Source organism: Limulus polyphemus, unplaced genomic scaffold (assembly GCF_000517525.1).
Source record: "Limulus polyphemus unplaced genomic scaffold, Limulus_polyphemus-2.1.2 Scaffold2593, whole genome shotgun sequence".
NCBI classification, from domain to species: Eukaryota; Metazoa; Arthropoda; class Merostomata; order Xiphosura; family Limulidae; genus Limulus; species Limulus polyphemus.
The window spans coordinates 112,219-127,480 of NW_013668203.1; the positions used below are offsets into that span (position 1 = coordinate 112,219).

Sequence of the window (15,262 nt, forward strand, 5' to 3'; positions counted from 1 at the left end):
CCAGTTTCTGGTTACTTCCATGTAACATTAGAACTCTAGATCCCCAGCTTCTGATTACTTCCATGTAACATTAGAACTCTAGATCCCCAGCTTCTGATTACTTCCATAACATTAGAACTCTAGATCCCCAGCTTCTGATTACTTCCATGTAACATTAGAACTCTAGATCCTCAGTTTCTGATTACTTCCATGTAACATTAGAACCAGAAATTGGGGATCTATGTTCTAATGTTACATGGAAGTAATTTACATGGAAGTAATCAGAAACTGGGGATCTAGAAAAAAAAACAACAACAACGGTGCAGAAGTTAAAACATACAGAATGGTATTGGGTGGCTAGATGAAAAAAACAACAACAACAGTGCAGAAGTTAAAACATACAGAATGTTATTGGGTGGCTAGATGTAGATGAGTTATCTCCATTTTCTACAGGAGTGTTTGGTGAATCCTTTGATGAGGATCTAATAAGATGAACTCCAACCTGGCAAAGGCTAGAAATCAAAACTTTGGAGATAATTTTCAGTTATTTATCACTGAGGACATAGTTGTGTAAATAAATGTTAATAAATAATAGAAGAAATTGTAATTTCCTAAAAACTAAATCCAAAATTTATTCTTCATTAGTTTGAAAAAGAGGGAACTACCTAAAGTTAACAATGACCACATATGAAGCTCTCAGTTAGAACATAAAATGAGTAAGCCAGTAGTGACTGAGAAAAATGTTTTCATCAGAAAAAGGTATTCTGCAACTTTTTTTTTTTTTTTCAGGCTTCAAGTAGTGACGTTAAAGCAAGTTTAATCATACAGAATTTTATTTATATGGGTAAATAAATATATTTTTGTGTATACTTGATAATATTTTATTGTACTGTACTAATCCAACACTTGCTAAAAATTGGAGTACAATGTGGTTGTTTAATGCTCTGTTTGCTTTGTCCAGTATGAAAGGTTAGTCCTGAGAACAACTATTCATCATATTAACAGCATATAGGTAATTATTGCTGTTTTTTTCAGCAGGAACAACAGAGGTTACAGAGATCCAAGAGAGGAGGTATCAGAACGATAGAGCTTGGAAGATATGAGATGGATGTCTGGTACAGTTCACCTTACCCAGAAGAATATCAGTGTCTTCCGAAGCTCTTCTTGTGTGATTACTGTCTCAAGTACATGAATAGCTCTACAATATTACGCAGACATATGGTACGTTGCTTGTTACACTATCTAATTAGAATTGTCAAATTTGTTTCTATCAATATGATTCAATTTTTTTCCTTCTTTTTCTACTGCTAAAGAGCAGATCTACTGTGTGTGCATAGGTGTTATTAATTTTAAATTCATAATCATGGTTACTTCTGCACTTATCCAATTTGATAGAAATTATTAATACTCTTCTATTGTTATCAAAAATGGTAGTCGTTTGATATATGTAGTATATATGAGGTATATACATAATTGCAATACGCTGTAGTTGTTTGGTGAATTCATGTTACTAGAACTTTATGAGTGTATGTGCTTTTAACTCTTTTAGCATGGACTTGGTCCTTTTGGACCAACTTTGTAACCATTTTATGCTTATTATAGTTTTCATGCTATAACTTTTAAATCGTTAGCCAATGTTAATGAAATTTGGTACATTTTCAGTAAACATTACAATGCTTTCATATGCAAAATATCAGATTTTTTTATCAAGTCTTAAGGTTTGTAAAGCAATGTTTTTCTCATGGCTTTTTGTTTCTTTTTGCATGTTGCTTATCTAACATGCAAAGTAACTTTCATTTTCAAGTTAAAAATACTTTTATGCATCAGAAAATTTTCTAATTTCACATGTGAAATTTATAATGTCCAGATAGTTATCAAACATTATATTTCATCTGTTATTTTCAGTAATGAATCTCTGTATGGGTTCGTTATAATTGATTGATCTCGTAACCACCATAAAAATTAGGAAATAAATATAAATTATGGCTCTTTCATTCTAGAATGAACACAAATTATAACATGAAAACATAAATGTTTAGGATAAGTAGCTTAAATCTCATAAGATTATACATTTATATATATTCGTTATTTTTATTATACTAACCTTTCAGACGTGCCTGGCTAACGATACAGAAATTACAATGACGTGGCATGTGCACTCATGTTACCTTATCCAATAACATAAAACTGACCTTTGGTCTGTACAAAGTAACTTGTCTTGGCTGTGTTTTAATAGACTAATATTTTGTAAAATACAGTGGCATTTCAATTATTATACATTATGTATGTATATAGATTATTGCTATTTTGAAATAAGTTCTTAAACTTATTTTTCTTAAAACATAGAACAGTAACTAATGAAGTGAAGCAAACAATTATCTCTTCTAGTTACGACTTTTGTACTTGATTGTTGCTTAAATTGCTTAAATTACTATGTCAATACCATAGAATTGCACTATAATTTATCAAGCTTAGTAACTAAGATGTATTTTAGTCTAAAAAATATGAAATTTTGAGCAGACTAAAGATACACCTTACCTCATTGAAATATTGGGTCAAAAGAAAAAAATGGCATCCAAGCCAGTTAAAATGGCTGAGAAAGCCACTAGGGGGACATTTTGAGCTTCTGATTGCTTATTCTTGTCACATATAGAAGTAAGTGTATATAAAAGAGCATTTCCAAAAATGGAAAGATTTGGGCAGAGTGCCACTGTGTTTGATTTATTACATGAGCAATATCTTAGCAAATAGAAAAGATAAGACTTCTTATTTGATATTCTAGCTTGTCAATATTGGTAATTTGAGTTTCTAATTCATACGAAACTATACACTTAGTATTTTGACTTCACAAACATCTAATTTAAACCACTTTTGCATTCAACATACCACGTGCACACAAAAATCGATGTTTATCTGTGTTTTTTAATATTTGCTTTTGAACTAAGAAATTGAGTAATATATAGTACTAAAATTTGAATTATAATCTACAGTTTGATACCAAAGTTATTGACATAAATTCCTGAAATAGTTCAATAAAATTTTGAATGCGAGTCAACAAACGAGATGACATGGCCTTTCGCCAGTGACCCATCTTAAAACATAATTACATCATAAATACAGGCCGTTATGCTGTTGAAAGATGTTTACTTGTCTCATTTCATTAGTAATAATATTTAGCAAAGACAATATTGTTGGAACATACTATAAGGACTACTAAGATAGTATCTGGTAATGGAATGAGGTGAGTAGTTTGTAAGTAATGTTGAAAACATGTAAGTCTAGAGCCCTTAAAGATCATTATTGTTGGAACATACTATAAGGCCTACTAAGATAATATCTGGTAATGGAATGAGGTGAGTAGTTTGTAAGTAATGTTGAAAACATGTAAGTCTAGAGCCCTTAAAGATCATTATTGGTTGAATAAGTAAATAATATTTGCAAGAGCAGCACTAATTATAAATCCTGTTTTATTCTATTATCATTGGACTTATTATTGGTATCTTAATGTTAATTTGATAAATTAGATTCAATTTTCTGTTTGTATTATTTGAAGTATATTTGGTTTCTGTCATAATGGTAATTAATCCATACCTTACTGTGTGGGTATAAGTTTATGATTCACAAGTAATAGTTTGAGAAAAAAACATTGGTTTTATTTAAAGAAAAAAGAAGCAAGAAATTAGTTCCTTGTGAACATAAAAATATCAAATGTTCATTCTGATTGTAATGATAAAGTACTGTGGTTAAAACCTCCCCTTTCAACTGGGATAGTCAAATGACAAAATCACTTTTTTTTTTGCCAATTAGCTTAAAATTCAAATTATTTGGGGAAGTAAATGTAGAAATGTAAACTGAACATACATTGTAGATAATTGTTACTTCAATTTTAAAGGTAATTGTAAAAAATTCAAGTTATCACATTAGGCTTCTTATAAAGTTGAAATGGTGAGTTAGAGTACCTGTCTTTTAAGGCCTATGAGTTTTTTATGCTCAAAATTACAAATGAAACTAAGCTTTGCACTAGGAAGTGTGTAGAATCACAAGACGAATGAAATTGGATTGGTGTAAAATTTAAATTTCATTTTGGAAAGATATAATAACAGAGTAACCCTTTCCTTGTTGAGTTTGAAATCATGTTGACAGCAAAACGTGTCTCAAAACATTTTCTGAATGTCCTCTGTGTATTGCTGAGATACATTACTTAGCCATAATTCTTCACTTACCTACCTTCCGTGTGACTTATTTTACATGTGTCAGGAGATATTACATAAGCTGTGCATTCCTGCCATAAATTTGATTTCTTTGTTCACAGATGTGCTGTTCACTTTGTTACGATGTTTTTTCTGATGCAACTATATCTGCTATTATGGGAGTTTCTGTGGCATTAGTAGAGGCCTTTCTTATGCCTAAAGCACAAAGGTTAAATCCATTGATGCACTCTCTGTATTAATAGTTCCACATAGCCATGCCATTCTATACTGACATTCCTGGCAGGTTTAAAGTTTGTTAGGATGTTTGATTTGCATACCACTCATGCTACAATGCTAACCATAATCCTGATGACACTTCTGCTTGTCTTTTTTTTTTCTTGCATATGTTTAATATTTTCAGTATTAAACCTATTTAGTTATGTCTGATGGTGCTTGTATCATGTGAGATGATTTCTATACCTGAATCTTTTATTTTTCACACCTTATAATGATTTTGGGGTTGAGGGTCCTTCCACTTAATTTTTTACTTTCACTTACCGTCATCAATTTTCTGCTCTGCATGCCATTATTTGTTTTGTTTTGAGATATTCATTTTCTGCACCATTATTAGTTATTCTCATTTTTACTCAGGATTATAATATCTACTTTGATGTCCTTTTTACGCCAGGCCTCACTGCTCTTGTTTCCATTGCCATGTGGTTCTTATATCCCTTTGACACTTTTCCTCATCAGACTGTATTTAAAAATGCTTGTCTTTAAAACAGGTGACCTTGCTATGTATATGTATATTTAACAAAACAAAAACTGCTTCAGTTTTATCTTTGCAGGTATTTTTCTCTCATTCAGAGAAGCAGGAGGTGATTTGGGTTTGAACATCTTGTTTTGTTTCTGGTCATCATTGCATTCTGGAGTTCTGTGTGTAATGTTGTTGTTTTTATTACATCTACTCATACTTTTAATGTAGCCTAGCATCTATGTAAACAAGACAGGTCTTTATGATTCACTCATTGACTACGTATGGACTTTTGTTTATCTTTGAATCCTTTGCTTTGTGTTCAGATTCTTCACTTACATTTTGTATTGCTTATCGAAAAGATTCAACTCTTACAGTTTCTATCTGACTTTGGATCTAGAAGTTTCAGATTTTTCCAAAACAAAGTGATATCGAGCTTGTACTTTATGTTACCTTGAGGTTTTTACTCTCATGTCTTTGTGGTGCTGGAGACAACAGGAGATCGAGGACTGATCATAGAATTTTCTCTTTCTGAAAAATTTTATCTAGATATTCCTTGTTTCTCAATGTAACCTACAAGAATTTAGTGACATTTCCTTCACTAAGTTTTTGGATGAAAAATGGAGATTATCAAATTACTTATTTACATGTACAGATTCACCTTCTTCATTTTTCACAGGATGGAGTGATTTGACCATTTCTACCCCATCATCACTGTATCTTAAATTTTGAGATTCTGTTTACCACCTGTGTTTTTTTTTAGGCTTGATGGGATCCATTTCTTACACATTTTTGTATTTTATGCCCAACACCCATAGCTAATCATTTCCAGGTTATTTGGAATTGTGAATAATATGGACTTTAAACATCATTCAAAACAATCACTTTTATGTATTGAGAATCTGTTTTAGCCTCTGTATTTGTCATAGGCAACATTGCTATGTCTTCCAACACTAATCTAGTGGTGTATGAGTGTGAGAAAGTTTTGAGTATATGTATTATATATGTGTGTGTGTGTATTGTCAGGAATCTTGCAAGTCACATTTACTTCTGCTTTGATTCTAAACACACATTCCACCTTCTACACTGGAGCTCCATGAGAGAGTGTTGCCTTTGGGAAGTGAACTGAGGGTGCCATCTGATGGCTGATGATTCCTCAGCATGTGTCTTTCTACCTTCATGTGCATGTTTTTGCATGGCATTAGAGATTTCACTTGATGTCTTTGCTATAGCCAGGATGGGGTTCATCCACATTTTTTACTTCGTGCCTGCATTGCACTGTCCTTACAATGTTAAGTCTTTCTTTTGGGTCTTTTTCAGTTTTCCTGTAGGTAACCACTAATCTAGCTGATTTGTGACTTCCTGGCAATTTTAGATATGTTTATTCCACCAACTCTGTCTCATTGTTGGCTTTACTGGTGTGATACACTGTTACTGCTTATGAAACCAACTCCTGTGTATACATAAACAGGGGTTTCATGGGGGAAAAAGTATTCTGCTGAAAATAATGCCTTCTTTCTGAGTGTCCTTTAGATCCAGTCTTTCTATAAGGCTGATCCATGCTATTCTTTCTCCCTATTCCAGTTCAAAGAGTTCATTTCTTATTCTGGATTCTATTATGATTGCTTAGCTACATTTTTTTTGTGTATGTATATATTATTTTTCTGCCCTGCAGTTTGTAATTCATTGGTTTCCTTCTCCTTTACAATGTAGGTATTTTTTGTTTTCACTTTTTGAGAGGTGCTGTAATTCTGCCTGATTTGGATTTTAGGCTTTTAGAGTTAAAACTTATTTCAAACAGGCACTTGCTTCTGAAATGTATTCCCTTCCACCTCCCCACAAATGAATTTTCATCATGACTTTAACTTTCAAAGAAATCTTACTTATGGCAGGAAAATAGAGCTTATGTAAGTTCCCCTAACATATGCATGATAAGTCAAATGGAAGATGAGAGGGTTGAGAATTACGAGTAAGTGACATATCTATGTAATATATAAAGGACATTGAGTCACTTGTTTTGTTAACAGCACAAGTTCAAATTCAACAAGGGTAAAGTTTCTGTATTTCAGAGGCAAGCACATATTTGAAATTCATTTTAATTCTAAAAATGTAGAATTTAGTAATTTGTAAACTATACACAGAATCGGATAGTTTTCCCAATGCTATTTTTTCATTTATTTTTTTATCCCAAAAACATAATGTAATCTCTAAGTACAAGATCTGAACTCAGAGTGATTCAAGATAAACATTAATGTGTCATGGCTTTTGAGTCCCAAATGAAAGACTTCATTTCACCATCATGTTTATAGCTACTCTTCACAAAATCAGTAATTTCAATGGTCTCAAACAAAACAACTAAGCTTAAAATACTTAATATTTGACAAAATGTTAACATTGTAATAATTTATTTTCTTTTACAAATGTTACTCTTAACTTTTCACACTAGATCATCTCTTTAAAATACAAATTTCTAAATAAATTCAATTACTAAGTACCATAAATGTTATTTTTTATTCTGTCTTCAACTTTAATAACTTCCAGTGATGAACCCACTATTTTAATTCTTCATGTCGGTATCTCTGTTTTGTGTACGAGAAGCAGGTTTTTTAGTTTCGTACTACTATTTGGCCTTGCTTCTGCCCCATATGTATTTTGCTGGATAATCAGGTCTTTTCCTGTCATCTTCACTCAGTGGGCATTCATATTCATCATTATATGGATGACTGGCATCTTCTCACTCCTTTCTGTCACTTGACAAAGCTTTACAATCGATCTCTTTTATCTGAAGTCGCAAAAGCTGGGTTTCTCATCAAAATGGATGAACTTGTGTAGGGGATATTGAATTCAAGGGTCTCTGGACAGAAGAGAAATCTTCTCTTCATATCAAGCTTTTAGATCTTCTAGCAGTTCAACAAGCTGTTTCAGAATCTCAAATTGTTGCAAGGGAAGGTGGTAATGCTTCAATTGGACAATTCCACTGTGGCCTCTTACATATCCAAGAAGGCAGGAGGGGGGGGGGCACTCATTCCAGGTTTCTTTTTTTTTCAGACATTGGATCTTTTCTTATGGACCTGCAATTATCCTCCTTGCTTGTCAAGTTCCAGGTGTTATGAATTTAATGGCCGATCAATTATTTTGACCTAACAGAATTCTTCCTACAGAATGGATACTTTATCCACAAGTTTTTGTTTGGATCTGCTGTCGTCTCGAGATGCCTCAGATCGATACTTTTGCCACTCATTGGAATGCTCAGCTCCCATCCTTATGGTCTCCTGTCCCTCAGCCTATGGCTTTGGGGTAGTGATGCTCTCACCCAGGATTGGACTGGTCTTCATCTTTACGCATTCCCCTCCGATTCATCTGTTATGCAAGGTTCTTGCACTCATTCACTCCTTCTCCTGTCAAGTTCTTCTGGTGATGCCATAGTGGCTGGGTCACTTATGTTCTGCTGCATCCCAATAGGTCCTTTCTTCCCAAAACGTCAGCAACTAGAGAAGGGGATAAGACTTTCTCTCCTATTCATCTTCCCTCTATTTCCTATTTTTATGAATGCTCAGATCTGGCTTGTCTTTTATGCTCGGTTCGGACTCTTAGATGTTATGTTGCACAAACTATAGGGTTTCGTGGTTCACGTCACCATTTGTTTATCCATTGGGATCCTAAGGTGTCACGTGACTTATCTCCTGTCACTTTAACCAGTTGAGTTTGTCAATTGGTGTCTATTGCTTACTCTAGGCTTTCATTAGAGGAACATAGACTTCTTCAGGTCTCATTTCACCAAGTTCACCATATCTCGATGTTGCTGGCAGCTCGGTTGCATCACCCATTAGAGGAGATTGTACAGGCTGGTATGTGGACCATGCCTAATACATTTACAATATTTGACGGTTGCCTCTTCAAAAGGTTTTAGTCTACTCACTATGGCTATTCTCCACACCCCGTCTCATTTGTAAAAGAGGTGAGTGACTTCATTTCTTTTGTGTTTATTTCTATTCTTTTTCAGGGTCCCTCTTATCCTTTTCATTTGAATCCCACTCTGTGGCAGCTGTTGCCTGGTCAGGTATGCTTATTTCCAAATCCGCACTAGCTACCAATCAACCAATCTCAAATTTTCCTGATGTCAACGAACTGTGTTGAGACCACCTTGTGCACTTTGCAGGTGGTACACAATCCTAACACAAAGACTACTACACTACTGGACCCCCACTCATGGACTATTATGAATAAAGCTTAAGGGGATTTTGCCCATCCCTGCTGACCCATAGTTTAAATAAATTGGGGTCAGTTTGCTTTTCAAAATAGGGAATGTGGTTCACCTGTTGCACTGTCTCCAGAGCATGGAAGTCCTTACCACTCCTAGTTTCTAGTTGCTGGAGTGGTGGACAGAGGTTCATTCCTCCTGAGCGATGCTTGTACTCATTATTCCACTCAAGGAAAAGAGGATGAAGTTGAGTGTCCTCCTACCAATAACCTTGGATGGTTTTCCCAGATGTATGGTAGGAGCAGGACCATCCTACATGGGATCCTCTTCATAATTCTGGTTCAGAGATGACTCTTCGCTTTTCGGTTGAGTTGTGCATGGCCTTTCTATTTGGTCATTCTTTTTATTTCTATGATCAGGGAAGAAGGACCTCTGTCCTCGTAATTCCACATGCAGGGCTTCACTTCCTGTGCCATTGGTTGAACTTAGTTTGTTCCACATTCTCCTCATAATTCTGGGGGCATTAGGTGTTGCTTTGCCTCTCGGGTTGGCGTGTTAGGATTCTGATTTGTAATCCCAGACTGGTTAATCTCTGTTTCTTCAGGTTGAGTTAGGTGTGACAAGTTCAATCATTCCTAGTTTGATTTGTTGCATTTTATGTTTCTTCAGGTTGTTGCGAGGGTTTGTCCACTTTTCGTAATTCCAGTGGCTCAGCATGCAACATTCAGTAACTTTCAAGTTGGATTCCTATAATACCACATTATTAAACAAAAAAAGTGAATAAAAAGTAATAATGGGGAGCTTTTATATGGATTTGGTATAGGGGGCAGATTGACATAGGTGGAGATAATCACAAGTTTTAAATTGCTATTGTAGGGTATAAAGGCTGGAGCAAGTGAGCTAAGATTCATACCAAAGCTTAGATGGGTAAAGAAGAGAAACTATAGTTGGGAAAAGGCTGAAGTGTGAGAAGAGGTTTAGGAAAATGTTAACTTTCCGCTGGTTTGGCACAAAAAAGTTAACAGATCAACTGTAAATCAGTCTGAAAAAACACTTAACCTTTTCTTTTCTTTTTATCAAAAATTTTTGAAGCATTATGATGAACCAGATTATTTTGCCATATAGTAGTTTCTTCAAGTTTATGCAATAGATAGTGACTTTGCAATAATATATCGTGATGTATAATTTTTTTACTTAAAAATATAAAATGTTGGTAGAATTTATTATTCCATCTGAAAATGTTGTAATGTTTAATGTTTAGAATTAAAGTGATCAGTTTTTGCATAGATTAAGTATTGTATTTAGGATAAGTGGTAAGGTTTATCAGGTTTTTTTATGATTATGCTGAATATCCATGTCAGATTTAATAAAATGATTTTAAACAATTGCAGAAAAGTTTTACTTGATATACAACATTATTAGTAATTTTTATTGTTGGTTGTTTGATTTCTTATACTTAATAAATTAAAGGCTAAATGTGTATGGAGACATCCACCTGGTGATGAAATCTACAGGAAAGGAAATATCTCTGTCTTTGAGGTTGATGGGGATAAAAATAAGGTAAGCTGTAAAACTAAGAGTTTAGTTTGGGTGATTTAGTAATAATAAGTTTAGAAAAACCAATTATTCTTTGTTGTGCTCAATATTCCTATAAAAATGTAATCATGATGTGATTATTATTATAATTTTTATTTTGTCTGAATTTATTTATTCTGAATAAACAAACAATACTGTACATTATAAGTAGACATTATTTTCAGCTAACCATCATTATTTGGTCATGTGGAAAAACTTGAAGCTGACTTTGTGTAGTTTTGGGCTTGCTAATTGATAGGTAGAGATATGGTGAAGCATATTTTATGACATCACTCTCTCCCCAGTGGTCAACTTTGAAGTCTATTGCAAAGTGCACAATAGGCATGTTATTCACTGATACTGTTTTTTGTCAACTATACATGGTATTTTTCATGTTTTTTCTCATTTATGCAGTTGTTTATCACTATATCTTTTTTAGTTGGGTAGCATAGTATCAATCACTGAATAAAACCATTCGAGGGATAACTATTTTGATACAGTAAATAATCCAAGCTGACTCAAGCTATTACCCCCACCCCCAAGTCAACAATTTTCTCATCTTTATTTCTTATTTAGTTTGAACATATAAAGAAAGAATTTCATTGGTCAGTATTGAAAATTTTCCATTTAGAGGAAATCACAGCTGAGACACAGATCAAGGAAAATTGTGATAAGTTTCCAGAATTCAGGAAATATTACCACTTTTTACAATCCAATTTGAGATTATGGGAAGACAGAAACTATGTGAAAGTTAACAGACATAAACATGGCAACTTCAATAAATCTGAATAGAGTATTAAGCTTCAATACTTTTCATGATTTTTTTTTTAGTTCATGAGGTATAATTGTTTGTATTATAATGTAGAGACCAAGATATAGACTAAAATCTGGGAAGACAGAAACTCTTGAAAGTTAACAGACATAAACATGGCAACTTCAATAAATCTGAATAGAGTATTAAGCTTCAATACTTTTCATGATTTTTTTTTTTTAGTTCATGAGGTATAATTGTTTGTATTATAATGTAGAGACCAAGATATAGACTAAAATCTGGCAGTATCCATCAGTTGTTTGGTGCCAGAGTTGAAAGGTCACATAGCTAACCATGTACCTAAGATGTCATTAGTGGTCTTTTACTACTGCAGGTTTTATTTTTCAGCTTAAGGTGTTAACATAATGCACTCAAGATTTACAGGGAGCTGGTTGAATCTTAACATTTATTATATTTTTGTTAAATATCAACAACTTGAATTTACTTGTTCTCTTTACAGATTTATTGCCAAAACCTTTGTCTTCTTGCCAAGCTCTTTCTGGATCATAAGACTCTCTATTTTGATGTGGAACCCTTCTTGTTTTACATTATGACAGAAGCTGACACTGAAGGCTGTCACATCATTGGGTATTTCTCCAAGGTTGAAATTGAGCAAATGAATATTTTGACAAAGCTTTATCATTTTAATAGATTCTGTATTTTCTCTTAAAGATTATGAAATAATAGTTCATGCATGAAATGGTGAAAAGATAGTGTTATCATTATAACAGTATAACATCCAGTACAAGTATGTTTAAACCATAAAATTGAAACATATGGGAATAGTACAATTATATATACCCACCCAGTAGCATTGCATGGAACTCCAAGTATTATGTTTATAAGAATGGTGGTAGTGAAATAATAGTTCATGCATGAAATGGTGAAAAGATAGTGTTATCATTATAACAGTATAACATCCAGTACAAATATGTTTAAACCATAAAATTGAAACATATGGGAATAGTACAGTTATATATACCCACCCAGTAGCATTGCATGGAACTCCAAGTATTATGTTTATAAGAATGGTGGTAGTGAAATCAAGATGGTTAATTTCAACATTCATAAGTGATTGAGATACCTGCAGACCATATGAAGTATATTTGAAGTATATATATATTTAGAGAGAGACTCAGTTTATTATTTGAAATATACAGTAAACTATTGTAATTACTTAAGAATAAAAAAATTAATAACTTTTGGAAATACTGTTAATATGATTGATAAGTGAAGCGATTTATGTTAAAATTTTGGTTTTATTATATTTACCTGTCTATAATTGTGGTTAGGGCACTCAATTTGCAATCTGTGGGTCATAAGATTGAGACCTAGTACCAAACAACATTTTATTCATGAGGGCATTATAATATAAAGAGTATTAATAAAAGAGTAGCCCAAGAATTGGAAGTGTGTGCTGTTCTCCGAATTGCTTTCCATCTGTTCGGCAGTTAAAAAGCATTAGAAGCTTTGCCATAAAAAAATAACAATGAAAAAACTAGTTTTAAAATTTTTCAGTTTATATTTTTGTCTTTCTAGGAAAAAAGCTCTTTTTTGAATTACAATGTATCCTGTATTTTAACACTGCCTCCGTATCAGAGACAAGGGTATGGAAAGATGTTGATAGATTTCAGTAAGTGTGTAAACCTCATTTATTGAGATTTTGTATTATTTTTTTATCTTTACTGTAAAATAGTTGTTGTCTAAGATGTTGAAATTTCTTTCAGGTTGGATAACGTTGTGGTTTAATTATAGGTTTGGATATTTCACTAGTTACAATACTATAATGTACTTAGTAATTTCTATAATGAAAGAAATATCAGTAAGTATTAAAAACTTGATGTAATGTTTCTGAAAATGTTTTAGTCCTCTTGTTAAGCTATTCTCAAAACTCAGCCTATTTACTAATTAAAATTTAACATATGTTTAGTTTTATGATGGTTTCAAGTTCCGTAGTAAATTCTTCCCCTGAACCTTATTTCTAGATATTCTGATTATGTATGTAAGGTATGAATTCTTTATGAGATATATGAACAGCATCTTAGGTCATTCCCAAAAGATCCTCAAAGTTTTCTCTCATTCTCACAAATATCTTTTTCTACTTTAATTTCTTCCTTACATTCTCTTACTGATCTCACTTGGAGCTCAACTCACAATCTGTGGGTTGCAGGTTCGAATCCCTGTCCCTCCAAACATGCTCCTTCTTTCAGCTGTGGAGGCATTATACTGTAATGGTCAATCCCACAATTTGTTGGTAAAAGAGTAGCCCAAAAGTTAGCAGTCGGTGGTGATGACTAGCTGCCTTCCCTCTAGTCTTTGACTGCTAAATTAGGAATGGCTAATGCAGATAGCCCTTGAGTAGCTTTGCACAAAATTTACAAGAAACCAAACTATTTCCACTCCTCTTCACTTGCTTTAACCTGAATGTGATTCAAAGTGTGAAGGTAAATCATGGAGTTTACGTTAATAATAGGACTGTGCAATTCTTAACAAGAATATTTAGAACTCCAAAAAATAATGATTTTTAGTTGACCTAGTATTGCAATTATAATGTATGGAAAGATGTAGATGTTCCAAGAGATTTGTTTCAGGGATTAATATGTAAATTAGGTGTCCATTCTTTTTTATTATTATTATTATTATCCATTTAATATATTCCAAGATAGCATTCAGTCTAGCATTTGGGTGCATTTTCATGAAAACTTTTATCTTAGGCTACTTACTGACTAAAGTTGAACAGAAGGTTGGTTCTCCTGAAAAACCTCTTTCTGACCTTGGTCTAATCTCCTATAGAAGCTACTGGAAGTGTATTCTCCTTGATTATTTGTGTCATTATGATGGAAAAGAAATATCAATTAAAGGTAAAAGAAGAATATATCATTATTAATTTGAAAATCTAAAGTTATAAGTTGCATGCATGTTGATGAACTTGAGATATATATATATATATATGAAATGGGAATGTTAAGATGCTACAGAAAAATCTGTTTTAATTTGCACTGATTCTTTGTATATCAAATTCATTGTTTTATTATTTCTGAATTATTTTTCTAATTTAATACTGTTTTACTTTATATGTGAATTCTTACATTGATAAAATCTGAATGGTTTGTCTTGTTTAAGAAGTTGATATGGCTTTGAAAATTCTTAACTTGAAGTGTGAAGTGTATTTAAACCAGTTTTTTATTGTTAAAACTTCATAATCATGAAAAGCATGCATCTTATTCTCTAGATATCAGTCAGGAAACAGCTATCAATGCTTATGATATTGTCAGTACTTTACAAGCCCTAGGAATGTTGAAATATTGGAAAGGCCGACATCTTGTATTAAAGAAACAGGTAAAATAAAATTCTAAAGATTAGTGTGTTTAATTATGCATGAAATTTTGTTTGAAACTTCGTAGTATTTTCATAATTAATAAGCAAGTAATTGATTAGTTGGGGAAATACATTTCTAATATTACATGGAAGTAATCAGAAGCTGGGGATCTAGAGTTCTAATGTTACATGGAAGTAACCAGAAACTGGGGATGTAGAGTTCTAATGTTACATGGAAGTAATCAGAAACTGGGGATCTATTGTTCTAATGTTACATGGAAGTAATTAGAAATTGAGGATCTATTGTTCCAATGCATCTAGCCACCCAATACCATTCTGTATGTTCTAACTTCTGCACTGTTGGTTTTTTCTACATCTAGCCACCCAATACCATTCTGTATGTTCTAACTTCTGCACTGTTGGTTTTTTCTACA

At 33.0% G+C, this 15,262-nt stretch overlaps 1 protein-coding gene across 4 annotated transcripts in view; it reads left to right on the forward strand.

Moving 5' to 3' along the window:
- Nucleotides 1-15,262, forward strand: part of LOC106467380 (histone acetyltransferase KAT7-like) — an 88,440-nt gene that overhangs the window by 67,405 nt on the left and 5,773 nt on the right. For 3 of the 4 annotated variants that reach the window (XM_013927732.2, XM_022395560.1, XM_022395557.1), the window contains 6 exons: nt 1,015-1,200; nt 10,595-10,684; nt 11,971-12,111; nt 13,050-13,143; nt 14,225-14,371; nt 14,743-14,849. In XM_013927732.2, the coding sequence (XP_013783186.1) occupies nt 1,015-1,200; nt 10,595-10,684; nt 11,971-12,111; nt 13,050-13,143; nt 14,225-14,371; nt 14,743-14,849 (765 nt within the window). The remainder of the gene's footprint in view (nt 1-1,014; nt 1,201-10,594; nt 10,685-11,970; nt 12,112-13,049; nt 13,144-14,224; nt 14,372-14,742; nt 14,850-15,262) is intronic. The other variant, XM_022395558.1, reaches the window with a different exon arrangement.